The sequence below is a fragment of the Balaenoptera borealis genome, assembly GCF_965194805.1.
Source record: "Balaenoptera borealis genome assembly, chromosome: 13".
Classification (NCBI taxonomy): domain Eukaryota; kingdom Metazoa; phylum Chordata; class Mammalia; order Artiodactyla; family Balaenopteridae; genus Balaenoptera; species Balaenoptera borealis.
Window position 1 is genome coordinate 3,324,467 of NC_138870.1, and position 14,617 is coordinate 3,339,083.

Here is a 14,617-nt window from a genome sequence, read left to right on the forward strand (position 1 = left end):
GCTTGATTCCAGGTTGGTAGTCCTCCAGGTGTTTGTCTTGGTGCCAGAGCTTAATGCCAACTCCAAAGCCTAAAGCTGTCTCATTGCCACCTTCCTACTGGAAGGTGTGAAAATGCAGTTGAAGTTTAAGAACATTACTTCCTGATTCCACATTAATACTTGTTTTGCGGTCTAGAGTTGACTGGATTTGCTTCACCTAGGGAAATGATCAAAGAAGGTAGTACCTGAGGGCCTTAATACGTCCTTCAGTTCAGTTTCAGTAAGTTAATTTTAGATATTTTTTCTTCCCAGGAATGTAATAAACCTAGAGAAGCCTTTGGATTTGAACAAGCTGTACGAGAGTATACACTTCAGAGCTTTGGAGAGATGGCAGATAATTTTAAGTCTGACTATTTCAATATGCCAGTTCATGTGAGTATCTATCTTTTAGGTCACTTTGGGGAAGTATGAAAGATTTATCTGATTCCAAAGCTTTTGTGTTGCTTTTTAAAAACTTTCATTATTTTGTAGAAAACAGGGACAGCATAAAGAAGATGATAGAACACCAGATCTGAAGATTAGGGGCCTGGGATCTGTTTTTGTTTCTTTTACCCTCTGTCGTGGCAGTGTGCACTGTAGAGAAACTGACTTCTATCTTCCACTGTTTTTTAGTGCTCTGTGAGCACTGTCCTTTACAGACAAGCACGGAGGATGTGGCAGGTGCTGCTTTGGTTTAGTTATTTGTAGCATGAGGTTTGCTTCTTTTCCTGGGGGATCTTGGACTTTAAAAAAATCCCTGTCGAAATAATTTGCCAAAGCTGTTAAAATTCAGCCTTGATTTTTGTATTTCCTTTTCCTTCCTATGTCCTGGGTCATCTTTATCCTTCTTAGTTGGAAAGCAGCTTTCAGAAGAAGGCAGTTCAAATTCATTATGTTTTTCTGAACATCTAAGTTGTCTTTAGCTTTTTCCCATCGTCAGTCAGAAAAGCTAGGACTGCAGTCTTTTCAGCTCTGGGAATTGAGAAGGTTTTCTGTTTTTTCATGGGCTTTTGTTCACTTGACCTGTGTATTATGTCATAGTGGGTTATGGTTATAGAGAGTTGGTAATCTGTAATCTTTGTTTTCCCTGTGTAGATGGTTCCCACAGAACTAGTGGAGAAGGAATTCTGGCGGCTGGTGAGCAGCATTGAAGAAGATGTTATCGTAGAGTATGGAGCTGACATCTCCTCAAAAGACTTTGGAAGTGGATTTCCTGTAAAGGATGGTCGGAGAAAGATGCTACCAGAAGAAGAGGTGCAGAGCACATAGTAGTATCCAGATTTCTTACCCCGAAGCTGATTCAGCCTTTACGTAGTAGAAAACTGCCTTTCTTTAATCTTAAGGGACCACGTTCATTTAAAATATTAAATATGTAGAATTTGGACAGTAAAAATAGTCTTCAGTTTTGAAAACGATAAATTCAACGTACCTTTAAATATTATTTAACTTTGCATTTTAAAACCAGTGAAATTGGTTTAAAACTTTAACTTTAGTTAAAAGATTTTGCCTGGATCTTTCTGTTTGGAAATCTAGCAAGTGACTTAAGATTTTTTTTAAAAATTACATTTTACTGGTAGGTCCACAATTAATTTTCCTTTAACACCTGGGCAGGTAGGTTTTCAAATATGCGTTTAAACTGTAACAGATAATGAAGTGCTGTCACCTAGGAGATGACCTCTGTGTGTAAACCTGAATTAAGATGATCATTTATTTCTTTTTCTCTTTACTTTGGTCCTTGTCACCTTTTCTTTCCCTTTATAATTGGCAGTAATTGAGAGTTTTATCTCCTATTAAAAGAGTTAACATATGGTAAAAGAAAAAAAGTTACATAGTGGAGAAGGATATACAATTAAAAATATGGCCACTCTAGGTCTCTTAGGGTTACTGTTGGCATGGCATATCTTTTCCATTCTTTTACTTTGAAGCTGTTTGTATTTTGGAATCTGGTGTGTGTCTCTTATAGGCAGCATATGATTGAATCTTGCTTTTTTAAAAATCTAGTCTGAAGGTTGACTTTATTTATGTATGTATGTATGTATGTATGTATGTATGTACGTATGTATGTAGCTAGCTAGCTGCGTTGGGTCTTCGTTGCGGTGTGCGGGCTTCTCATTGTGGTGCCTTCTCTTGTGTTGCAGAGTATGGGCTCTAGGCGCGTGGGCTTCAGTAGTTGCAGCACTTGGGCTCAGTAGTTGCGGCTCAAGGGCTCTACGGCACAGGCTCAGTAGTTGTGGCACGTGGGCTTAGTTGCTCTGCGGCGTGTGGAATCCTGGACCTGGGCTCGAACCCGTGTCCCCTGCACTGGCAGGAGGATTCTTAACCACTGCGCCACCAGGGAATTCCTATACAGATATGTTTTATAGGAACAGTTCAGTGTTGAAATGTGTACATGTTCAATGTCACTGAATTAACCCTGCTTTGTAGAAGTATAAAGAAATGCATCAGCCTTAGTTTCTTCATACCCTTCCATTGGCAAATGGTAGGCAATTACCTAATTATTGGGAAGAGGCTTTGTTTTACAGCTTTTAACTTTTTCTGAATTTCATTTTGGTTTTGAATTTTTAAGTTGCTCTTGAACAGATATTTATATCCTCTAATCTTAAGAGATAAGGTCACAGAGTTTTTAAAGATTACTTTAAATGTGGTTAAATGTCAACCCTAAGTAACTAATATTAATAATATAGATATTAATCCTTCTAAATGTTTGAATTCTGTATGAATATTCATCTGTTTTTGCTTTTGCTCTATTCACCTTCATATAAGAATGTGGAGAAATTTGGGCTTTAAAGACATCAGCATAGGGTGAAGAGACAGGGATACAGCTCTTTTTTCTAGTCTGGGTCATCGATTTGCTATTTATTTCATAAGCAATAACGTTTTACTCAGGATTCTGTTTTTATGTTGTAAGATGGAGTGAGAGAACCCATTTATACAAAAGGATTTTAAGGACTAATTAGACAATGTGTGTAAAAATCTCTATATTTTTTATACTTATATTTTATGTCAGTTTGTTATTCTTCTCTGGAAGTTACTCTTAGAAAAGTAGATGCCTACCATCTTTTCACCAGGAATTGTGCACTTATGTTGAACTTCTGTATGAGTTAGCTTCTTGGTATCTGATAGCATGCTTCTCTGGTATCATAGTTTAGTGGAAAAGTTCTGAAGTTAATACATTTGTCTTACAAATGCAAGTGCTCTACAAACAGGGCTTCTGAGGAATAAAAATAGGCATAGAACTTGAAACCTTGGAAACATTTTTTTCGTCTTATCCTCTCTGTCTTAAATCACTGAATAAATCCTGTTAATTTATTTTTCATTATTTTCTATGGGATTGGCCTCTTCTCAATCCCACTACCACCATCCTTGTCTCCATCCTATCATGTCAGGTTGGGATAATTGCCGTGGTCTTACATAATGATCACTTGTGTTGAGGGTTCCCCAGACCTTCTCAGGTTCGCTGAGATCTCATGACTGTGACTTATTACAGTGAAAGGATACAAAGTAAAATCAGCAAAGGGAAAACAAGATGTGTGGTCAAAGTCTGGAGGTAGCCAGTTGGAAGCGTACAAGAGCCCTCTCTCCCTGGAGTCACACAGGATGCACTTAGGTACTCCGGCATCAGACTGACACCACGTGTGAAGCATCGCCCACCAGGGAGGCTCATTAGAGACCCAGAGCTCAGGGTTCTTATAAGCGGCTGGTGACAGAGGCACCCTCTGCCTAACACGTAGCAAAATTCCAGACCCCCAGAAGGAGTTCGGGCGTGCATAAACCACACTGTACAGCACTGCGAGCCACCCCGTGTCAGTGTCACGAACTGTTTACCATGCGGCTTTCCAGATGCCAGCCAGGGGCCGAACTTGAAGCGGGCCTTTTTTTAATTTTTATAAATTTATTTATTTCATTTATTTTTTATTTTTGGCTGCGTTGGGTCTTCGTTGCTGCACGTGGGCTTTTCTCTGGTTGCAGCGAGCGGGGGCTACTCTTCATTGTGGTGTGCAGGCTTCTCATTGTGGTGGCTTTGCTTGTTGGGAGCACGGGCTCTAGGTGCGTGGGTTTCAATAGTTGTGGTGCACGGGCTTCAGTAGTTGTGGTGCACGGGCTTAGTTGTTCCACGGCATGTGGGATCTTCCTGAACCAGGGATCAAACCCGTGTCTCCTGCATTGGCAGGCGGATTCTTAACCACTGTGCCACTAGGGAAGCCCCGAAGCGGGCCTTTTGAAGGGTAGCTGTCTTAGGCTTGCTCTCTTAAAGTAGCTTTTCTGAACACTGCTACTCTGCAGTCTCTCTCATACATTGCTTTCAATTAAAATTTTAAGATCGGTGGGTCTTGGGGAGTTCATTATGCAGTTCTGTCTATTTTTGTTTGAAATTTTCCATAATCAAAAATTTTAAGATAAATATTTAAGATGTTTATCATATTGTTTCACTTTTCAAAATCTGTTTTATTTCCCTTTTGAATATAGGATAACATCCAAGCTTCTTAGTCTGAAATTTAAGGTTAAAGATCCAGTCTTCTTTTCTGGTCTTATTTTCTGCTTTTCTGAGTATGACCATTCCACTCTGCCTCTTTACCAGCGAGACCAGTATATTCTGTCTCTTGTCATTTACTTTCAAATCTTACCTAGTCTTCCAAGATCAACCCAGGTTTTTCCTTTTCCACCAAGTTTTCTTATTGATCCAGACTCATGATGATGACTATTTTATTATCCTCTGAAGAACTATATAATTTACTAATTTATCTGTGTTTGGAGTTTAATATATATTGTCTCATTTTGGAACTTTTTGTATGTAGGCCTGGTCTCTTCACCTAGACTCAATATTTTTTCAGCCAACTAAAAAATATATTGAGTAGTATTTTTGAAAGCTGCTTTTTTTTTTTTTAAAGCCTATTGAGGGTAGGAATCATATCTCTTTATTATTCCGTATTGGGATTCCTAGTTAAACCTTTGATGGAATTTCTTCTATCCTCTGTAACTCTTAGTTACACTTTTATAATTTCCTTATCTCTGTGCTGCATTATGGATGATATCCTCAGATCAGTCTTCTGGTTCACAGATTCTCCCTTCAGCTTTGTCACTGGCTATTTAACCTCTTACTTTGAGGGTTTTATTTTTAACTCTGTATTATCGAAACTTTCAAATGTATAAAACTAAACATAGTAATGAACTTCCCTCCCTCCCTACCTGGCATCCAGGTTCAACAGTTATCAGCCTTCTAATAGAAGGCGGTTGGATTCTCTTACCTGTTTTTGCATTCAGTCTGTTGCAATATCACATCACATATCCTCTGGAAAACTCACACTACACTTCTGCAAGAATGAGAGTGAAAAGGCAGATAACATCTTAGAATTATTATGAACGTAGTTTGTCTTTGCAGATCCCCTGAAATAGGCTTGGGTTCCTTAGACCCCACTTTGAGGACTGCTCTACACAAGGATAATAGCACTTTAAGTCTGTACCGCATACCGCTTCAGAGGTGGGTGTTTGAAACTCATGTCTGGAGCTTATGTCCAGTTAGAAACCTCTGTGAAAACTCAGACGACAGCTTTCCGTTTTCATTCTGGCTGTGCTTTCTTTCTTTGTTTTTGGAAACAGCGAATTCTTTTTTCTCTTGAGTTCATCTATGAAGAAAAATTTTTTTTGGTGTTGTAAATAGATGTGTTTGTAGTGGGAGTTGGGGATGCTTTCTGCACCATCTTGGTCTTCAGTGTTGCCACAGATTTAGAATTCTGTATCTTATTATGTTTTGTCTTCACAGTATCTGGCACCATTCTGTAAATATAGTGGTAAACATTTTGGGAAGTTATGTTACTGGGGATAAAACAGAAATATAATAGCGACCTATTAAAATGAGTCTTACAGTATTTTATTGGTAAGCTATGGGGGCGGGTGGGGAGTAATAAAAAGCCTTATATGCTTCAGAGTAAACCAGAGATATCTGAAATAATTAAAGGGAAATATAAATAACACTTAGGATTAAATATTTAGGAATATGAGTTACATGTAGAGAGCAAAGAGCATAGATTCTATGGACTAGATTATTGTAATTATTATAAAATTTTTACTTTTGTTTTTGAAGACTCCCTTGAGGTTTCTGTTGGGCACTTGTCATTTCTGATCTCTTACTTACGTTTTTTTCCTTTTGTAGGAATACGCGCTTTCTGGTTGGAACCTGAATAACATGCCTGTCCTAGAGCAGTCTGTCCTTGCACATATCAGTGTGGACATCTCTGGCATGAAGGTGCCATGGCTTTACGTGGGAATGTGCTTCTCTTCCTTTTGCTGGCACATCGAGGATCACTGGAGCTATTCCATCAACTACTTGCACTGGTATGCGCAGTCTTTGTTAACAGCACACGTACTCAGTGACCTTTCTAAAGGTGTAACAGTGTTAGATGACGTGTTAGGGGGAGCTTACGTTAAAGTATTTTATACCCCAAAGTTGGATAATGTACTGTGTAGAGGTCTCAGGGTGCAACATGTCAGACACTTTCCCTCTTCAAGTATGTGCATGCAGCAGAGCCTCGAGTTTCAGACCCAACGATACTTACATTTAGCGTACGTGAAAATTTCTTTGGTATAACTTTTGAAATGCAAGGCAGGATATTTAAAGTTTATGTAATTAAGATCTGACTAACCTTCAGTATTTAAGGTTGAAATTTGAAAAATCTCAAATTGAAATTTTTGATTTTTTTTTTCCTTTTTAATAACATTTGCTCTAAAAATGCGTGTGTTACATGTGTATTCATTAAATTTTTTCGCTGTTTTTTTTGTGTCGTACCCACAGCTTTTATTTACTTATCCAGTCCATTGTCCAGTATTCTGATCTTAACCAAATGATGTATTTCTCTCCATTTGAAAGATACTGCTCAGATCACACTATGCATTGGAAAACTCTAATGATTTTCTTTCTCTGCTTCATTGCTGTGCTGTGTAATATGATAGCTTCTAGCCACATGTGGCTATTTAAATTAGTTAAGATTAAGTAAAATTAAAGTTTACTTCCTCAGTTGCACTAACCGCATTTTAAGTGCTTTATCGTCACTTGTGACTAGTGGCTCCTGTATTGCCCAGCATAGATACAGAACATTTTCAGTCATCTCAGTAAGTTTCTATAGAGATAGCACGATGAATTGTATGAGGGTTAAGAAATTCAGCTATTCTGTAGATAGCGTGACTAATTAAATCCAGTTCCTTAAAGTTCAACTTAGTATTATGAATAAAACTCTAGTCCACTAAAATCTAGTGTATTAATGATGCCAAGTGTTTGGTCTTAAGATTCATAGACAGAACTATATTCAGGGTTTCAACAATTTCTCGCCTTGGCTTATTTCCTTGGATAGTAAAATTGAACTCAGTGAAGTTATGTAAAAGTACTCTAAAGGGCATTGACTTTTACTTTGATCATTGTGGGGATAATTGGAATGTCCAGTGGACCTGTGAATCAGGCAGTGTGTCAGTATCCTTTGGAACAATGCTTGCTTTTCATATAGCATCTTTCCTATTTGAAGATGCTGTTTACTGATCTACCTTAAAGAGTTTATACACTTTGAATTACTTTTCTGTAGTGATAAGTACGTGCCTACCTATCCATATACTCTTGCCTTACCCCCTATTATGAATAATAGCACAGATTTTTGAGATGGTTGCTAGGATTCAGGGCATATAATCTATGGCCATGGAGCAAGACAAAGTTAATTATAATTTAGTGGATTTGAATCAGAGACCCTGGCCTCATTGGCACCATGCTCTACCTAGATAAACAGTTCTTTCTTTTGCTAGGGGGGAGCCAAAGACATGGTATGGTGTGCCATCTCATGCTGCAGAACAACTGGAGGAGGTGATGAGGGAGCTGGCCCCTGAGTTATTTGAATCCCAGCCTGATCTCCTACATCAGTTAGTCACCATCATGAACCCCAATGTGCTAATGGAGCATGGTGTGCCTGTGAGTCTTTTTGCATCTCCCTTCAGTATTTTAAATTTAAAGTTATGTACGCTTTTGATTAGAGTCACAGTATATGCTTGTTTTGTAATGGGAAATAAAAGATCACATCATCTTCGAGCCAAATTAGAATTTATACTCTGAAGGGAATAACCTTTATTTGATTAAGAATGGGGTGTTGTAAAGTATGAATCACATTTACCTTATGTATAGCAACCTATCAGAATAGCCATGTTTTCAGTATATCCTGGTTTTAATAAAAATCTCATATTCTTTATTATCCCCATTTAACCAAAGTATAAGTATTTTAAGTGGTAGTTCTAATAACTAATGCTTATCCTTGTGGAGATCATATTCCCATATTTCGTATAAAGATTTCATAGCCTCTTTTTCACATGAGATAATGAAGTAAAAATATACAATGAATACCTTTTCTGCTTTTAAACTTTTAGGTTTGAAAATGATTATTAAATTTAAGCTACGAACACCTGATAAAGTATAAATTTAATGTTTGCTACATGTAGTCAGGTAGTCATCATAACCTTATTGAGAAAGTAGATCGAGTGATAGTAATGTTACTTTGTCTTTAAAGAGTTAAATTTATGCAGAATCTGGGACTTTTCAGAAGACATAGTATTATCATAAAACAAAGAGATTCAGGAAAACTGATTTGGGGGGTCTCTCCATATGACATTATGAGCTAATCAGTTAGTTTCCAGAAAAACTTATCCAAAAGTAGGATGAAATTCCATCCTTTCCCACTGTTTACAACACAAGAATGAAAGGAATAAAAGAAAAATTCTCTTAACTGTAAAAACTTTATTAGGTTAGGAAACTAGTAGCTCATGAGAGCAGCGTTTTCTCCTTGAAAATTTCTATAGGCTGTGAACTCTTGTCATGAATTACTATAATTTATCAGTGACTATTTTAAGAAGGTGAAACTCTGACTGCTTCTTCAACCCTGATACTGGTCTGTGTAGGTTAATGCTTTATTGTTTTCAAGTTTGAAAAATGCTTCCGAAACTGACATAAAATGTCTCCCTTTTTTGTTGTTTTTCTTCTGTTTTGTTTTTTGTACCCTGTTCCCAATTTGCATTTAGGTGTATAGGACCAATCAGTGTGCTGGCGAGTTTGTTGTGACGTTTCCTCGGGCCTATCACTCTGGATTTAATCAAGGCTACAACTTCGCTGAGGCTGTGAACTTCTGTACTGCTGACTGGGTCTGTTCGATAGCAAGTAGCTGTTGTGTCTACTAACAGCCCCGGAAAATGCATCTTAATTGCTGTGCTTGCTTAGCTGGGGAGGGAGGGCCCATGGATATTTCAGTGGAGACTCGAATGTCTGTTGCCGTTTACAGAGTTCCAGGTAGTTTTTATTTGGAAGATTTTATAGTTCGTTACTTCTCATTTGCTCTTTTCTCATTTTATTTGAATTTTAAATGGGCAGTTGATGTTTTCTGAATCTTTTTCTGAGAATGTAATTCCTCTAGTCTTTGCTTTCTCTGAGCGCTTTTGGATTTTAGAAAGGTGACCACATCTTTTCAAGAATTAATTATACCACGTTTACAAATATCTAGCTCTGATTTTTATCTTAAAATATCCAGTTCTGATTTTTATCTTAAAATATTCCTTTATTTTTTTCCTTCTGATAATTAGGTGATTTTATTCTTCCTGCTATTTTATGTTTTCTATATTCTTTTTAAAAAATTTTATTTTAAAGGGTAGCTATAATATTGAGATCTCTGTGGGCTGCACTTTTGTGTAAATGGTATTGCCATTGATTGCTATTTTGCTTTTAAATGAGGTAGATATCAAAAAGTAATTAGTTATTTTTACGTCATGTCGGTGGGGAAAAGACTGCAAACCTATCATACGCTCTTTGACTCTATTTTTCTTTTAGTGAGGCTGTTTTTTTGTCACCTCTCCTAACATTTGGGGGGATGCTTTTTTAGTAATATTGGATCTTATATTTTCTGTGGGCACCTTAATTTGTTAAATTTCATGATTACCCATATTGTTTCCTTGGCTAATGAATGAAATTGTATAATGAACAATCTTATATGACCTAGTAATTCTAAACTTCTTACTTGTTAGAAAGCAACAGGAGCAAGACTGAGGTTAGGGCTTTGCCTTGGACTTGAACTCTATTTTAAAACCTCAGCTAACATGTATTATGTGTTTATGATTTACTTGTTCCTTGGCTAGGTAGGTGTAGGGTGGGAAATGGAGGTGATTCAGAGATGAGTTAGAGATGATTTCTGCCTTTAATGTGATCACTATTATTGACGTTTGATCTTGGACAGCACTTTTTTTTTTTTTGGCTGTGCCACGTGGCATGTGGGATCTTAGTGCCCCAACCAGGAATCGAACCTGCAGCCCCTGCCGTGGAAGCGTGGAGTCTTAACCACTGGACCGCCAGGGAAGTCCCTTGGGCAGCACTTTTTGTTTTTTTGTTTTTTGGGGTTTTTTTGGCTCTGTTGGGTCTTCGTTGCCACACGCAGGCTTTCTCTAGTTGTGGGGAGCGGGGGCTACCCTTGGTTGCGGTGCGCAGGCTTCTTGTTGCGGAGCACGGGCTCTAGGTGCACACGCTCAGTAGTCGTGGCTTGCGGGCTCTAGAGCACAGGCTCAATAGTTGTGGTGCATGGGCTTAGTTGCTCCGCGGCATGTGGGATCTTCCCGGACGAGGGCTCGAACCCGTGTCCCTTGCCTTGGCAGGTGGATTCTTAACCACTTCGTCACCAGGGAAGTCCCGGGACAGCACTTTTAATTTCACTGGTCCTAATTTTTTTTTTACCTACTATGTAAAGATGCTAAGGTTCACTTAACCTCAAACAAGTGAGATGATATTTGTGAAAGCCCTTGATACTCTTTAGGAGAAGGGTGTGATATAAGTGAAAAGTAAAAGTAGCTTTATATCTAGAATGAAGTGATGGTACTGATTTTTATAAGCCACAATGGACAATCAGTTCTATTTTATGTGGCTTCCTTGTATATTGTATCAATAATAATTAAAAACTGCAAATCCTACAGTTTTGTTTTTCTTCTTGCTCTTGTTTTAAGTATTTGAGAAATGTTTAAAGAGTAAATTTCTGAGAATTAAGAAATGAAAGAATTGTATATTGTTATTAGACAAGATAGTCGCCAATCATAAGCTCAGTATATATATTTTCTTGGGAACGATTGTTTCTTTGGAAGAGTACGGAAATAATGCTTGATTCAGAGATGGTCTTGTACTCTGGAACTGTGATTCCTGTGATTCCCTTCTGCCTTTCTCAGAATGGAGGCGAGCTCTAAAACGTGTTCTTAAAGGTCCACTTTCTTATTTTTTCTCTTTTATATTACGGTTTTCAAATACAAACCAAAACTTCAGACACCCAGGTTTTTCCACTTGAGGGAAGGAAAGAAGCTGGAGAGAGAGAGTTTGTGTAGCATAGCTAGTATCAATTTGTTTTAAAGCTTGATAGATTTTCAGAAGTTATCTTAAAAAGTGTAGCTGTTGATTTATGAGAAGTGATCATTTAGTGATTTATCTCACTTAGGAAAACTAAAGTATATAATCTCATGGTTTCACTTTGAATTCTCTTTAGGCCAGGCTGGTAGTTTTAAAAATAATCTCTAGATGCTAAAATCTAAATTGTCTTTTGCTTTGGTCCTTATAAAAAATAAAGTTAGTCCATGTGAACTGCTTAAGTAGTGCTTTTTTCCCCTCCCTCCCTCCCTCCCTTGTATTGATAGTAGCATCTGTTGTTTGTTCTGTGGAAACATCAATGCTGAATATGTCCAATTATCCCTTGATAGCCTGAAAATTTTTTTTCTTTTTCCTATAAGAGCAGTCTCATACTAGACTGGTCTGAAAGAGTTTGCTGCCTCATTTATATATCAAGGAACTCACACTTCTTGAGGTACATAATGAGTAGAAAATCAGCTTAGGCCGGAAGCTCAACATCTCAAATCATGGGAATTTCCTGTGGGAAGGCCTTTGAAATTCTTGCTGGGCGGTAAAGGTTTAATACTTACAGTTAACTCTTATGTTCAAATGGACGTTGTTATTCTCTGTTCTTTATAATAAAAGAGAGGATCTGGGGGGGTAAGTAGTGGTTCTGTTCTGGAATGTGTTATAAGCAAGTAATTTAATTTGAGAATCTTGTTTTCAGTTGCCCATTGGCCGTCAGTGTGTCAGTCATTACCGTCGGCTGAGGCGCCATTGTGTCTTCTCGCACGAGGAACTAATTTTCAAGATGGCAGCAGATCCGGAATGCTTGGACGTGGGGCTTGCCGCCATGGTGTGCAAGGAGTTGACTCTCCTGACTGAAGAGGAGACACGGTTGAGGGAGTCTGTTATGCAGATGGTGAGTTTGCCGAGCACGTTTCCTGTATTTGATACTGCTCACGGGATAGACCAAAATTTAAACCTGTGGAAAGAATCCATTTTCATCTTTGATCCCTCTAGAAGTTGAATGCAAAAATTACTGGTTTGGAGAAGATTTCACACTTCTGTACTTGCCGTTTTGGTTTCTTTAAGTTGAAAAAGTTTTAGGAATCTTGATGTCATCATCTCCAGAGTTTTAAAAATGCAGTCCTATCAGGTAGAATTTCTTAGGTATGTATGTATTTTTTAAAATCTCCTACATATAGTATTACTTCTTTAAGCAAGAAAATTCAAATTCTTTTTTTCTCTCTCAGCTTTGTAATTGAATAAAAGTTATGTTTCTGGTGATTGCAGACTGTCAGAGTTCATCAATCTGTGTTTCCCTGCATTCTAAGTTTTTAATGAATGTAAGAAGGGCTGAATAACCCAGTGTTGGGATTTTGAATGCTTAGAATAAACTAAACATTGATCATACTGAAATGGATAGTAAATGAGAAAAATCTCTGTCTTCAGCCACATCTAGGCCCATTTTCCCTGACCCTCCCTGCGTAGGTGGCCTCACTGGCTTTGTACCATGCTTCCTCCTGCTCTCGTACAGTCTACTTTCTCTCTTTCTTTCTTTTTTTTTTTATAAATTTATTTATTTATTTTTGGCTGCGTTGGCTCTTCGTTGCTGCGTGCGGGCTTTCTCTAGCTGCAGTGAGTGGTGGCTACTCTTCGTTGTGGTGCATGGGCTTCTCATTGCGGTGGCTTCTCTTGTTGCAGAGCACGGGCTCTAGGCGCTTGGGCTCAGTAGTTGTGGCATGCGGGCTCAGTAGTTGTGGTTCACGGGCTCTAGAGTGCAGGCTCAGTAGTCATGGCGCACGGGCTTAGTTGCTCCGTGGCATGTGGGATCTTCCCAGACCAGGGCTCGAACCCGTGTCCCCTGCATTGGCAGACGGATTCTTCACCACTGCGCCACCAGGGAAGCCCTAGATCTGAAGAGTCTTAAGAGAATGAAAATAGGTTTAAGCTAAGGAAGAATACAGTGGACTAGCAATTTGGATCTGAAAAGTAAAGCTGATCCAATTTAACTACTCTTCTTATTGGCACAAATGGAAAAAAAATCTATAAACCAAAATATAAAACTATACATTTTAGAAATGATATAAATACTATTATTACAAAATATTTAATGCTGGTTATTTTTAAGAATTTAAGTTAACTTAGAAATGAGAATATTTGCTAAATGGTTAGATTTCTTTTTCTGTTTACTTGAATTACCTGTGAAAGAAACAAGAAAGTAAGATACAAATGCATCTTCTTAAAACATTTTTTTTACATTTTGGGGATATGTTAATATATGCCTGATAGTTACTATTCTCACTTTATACTGTATTCTTAAAGCTTTGTTTTATGTTTGTTTGTTTGTTTATTTATTTATTTATAATAACTTATTTATTTATTTTTGTCTGCATTGGGCCTTCGTTGCTGTGCGTGGGCTTTCTCTAGCTGCGGTGAGCGGGGGCCACTCTTCGTTGCAGTGCGAGGGCTTCTTACTGTCGTGGCCTCTCTTTGTTGTGGAGCATGGGCTCCAGGCACACAAGCTTCAGTAGTTGTGGCACACGGGCTCAGTAGTTGTGGCTCACGGGCTCTAGAGCGCAGGCTCTGTAGTTGTGGTGCACAGGCCTAGTTGCTCCGTGGTATGTGGGATCCTCCTGGGCCAGGGCTCAAACCCGTGTCCCCTGTACTGGCAGGCAGATTCTTAACCACTGTGCCACCAGGAAAGCCCTGATCATGTCTTTTTTATTAACCTTTGTATTTTATTATTTTTTTTAACAAGACTTTATTTTTTTAGAGTGTTTTAAGTTCACAGCAAAGTGAGAGAAGGTCCAGAGAGTTCCCATTTATCCCCTGCCCCACCCATGCACAGCCTCCTGTGTTACCAGTATCCCCCACCAGAGTGGGACGTTTCTCATAATTGATGAACCTACATTGATGCATCATAATCACCCCAAATCCATAGTTTATATTATGGTTCACTCTTAGTGTTGTGTATTTTATGGCTTTGGATGAATATATAATGACATGTATCCATCATTAAAGTATCATACAGAGTATTTTCACTTCCCTGTTTATCTTCTCTGCCCCCCAAACCCCTGGCAAACACTGATCTTTTCACTATCTATAGTTTTGCCTTTTCCAGAATGTCATATAGTTGAAATCATACAGTATGTCGCCTTTTCTGAATGCCTTCTTACACTTAGTAATATGTGTTTAAGGTTCTTCTGTGTCTTTTCATGGCTC

The 14,617-nt window shown here is 38.2% G+C and overlaps 1 protein-coding gene across 10 annotated transcripts in view; it reads left to right on the plus strand.

Moving 5' to 3' along the window:
- Positions 1 to 14,617, plus strand: part of KDM5A (lysine demethylase 5A) — an 87,013-nt gene that overhangs the window by 23,360 nt on the left and 49,036 nt on the right. For 9 of the 10 annotated variants that reach the window (XM_082349048.1, XM_082349049.1, XM_082349052.1 and 6 more), the window contains 6 exons: positions 292 to 411; positions 1,114 to 1,272; positions 6,170 to 6,351; positions 7,804 to 7,966; positions 9,064 to 9,183; positions 12,117 to 12,311. In XM_082349048.1, the coding sequence (XP_082205174.1) occupies positions 292 to 411; positions 1,114 to 1,272; positions 6,170 to 6,351; positions 7,804 to 7,966; positions 9,064 to 9,183; positions 12,117 to 12,311 (939 nt within the window). The remainder of the gene's footprint in view (positions 1 to 291; positions 412 to 1,113; positions 1,273 to 6,169; positions 6,352 to 7,803; positions 7,967 to 9,063; positions 9,184 to 12,116; positions 12,312 to 14,617) is intronic. The other variant, XM_082349053.1, reaches the window with a different exon arrangement.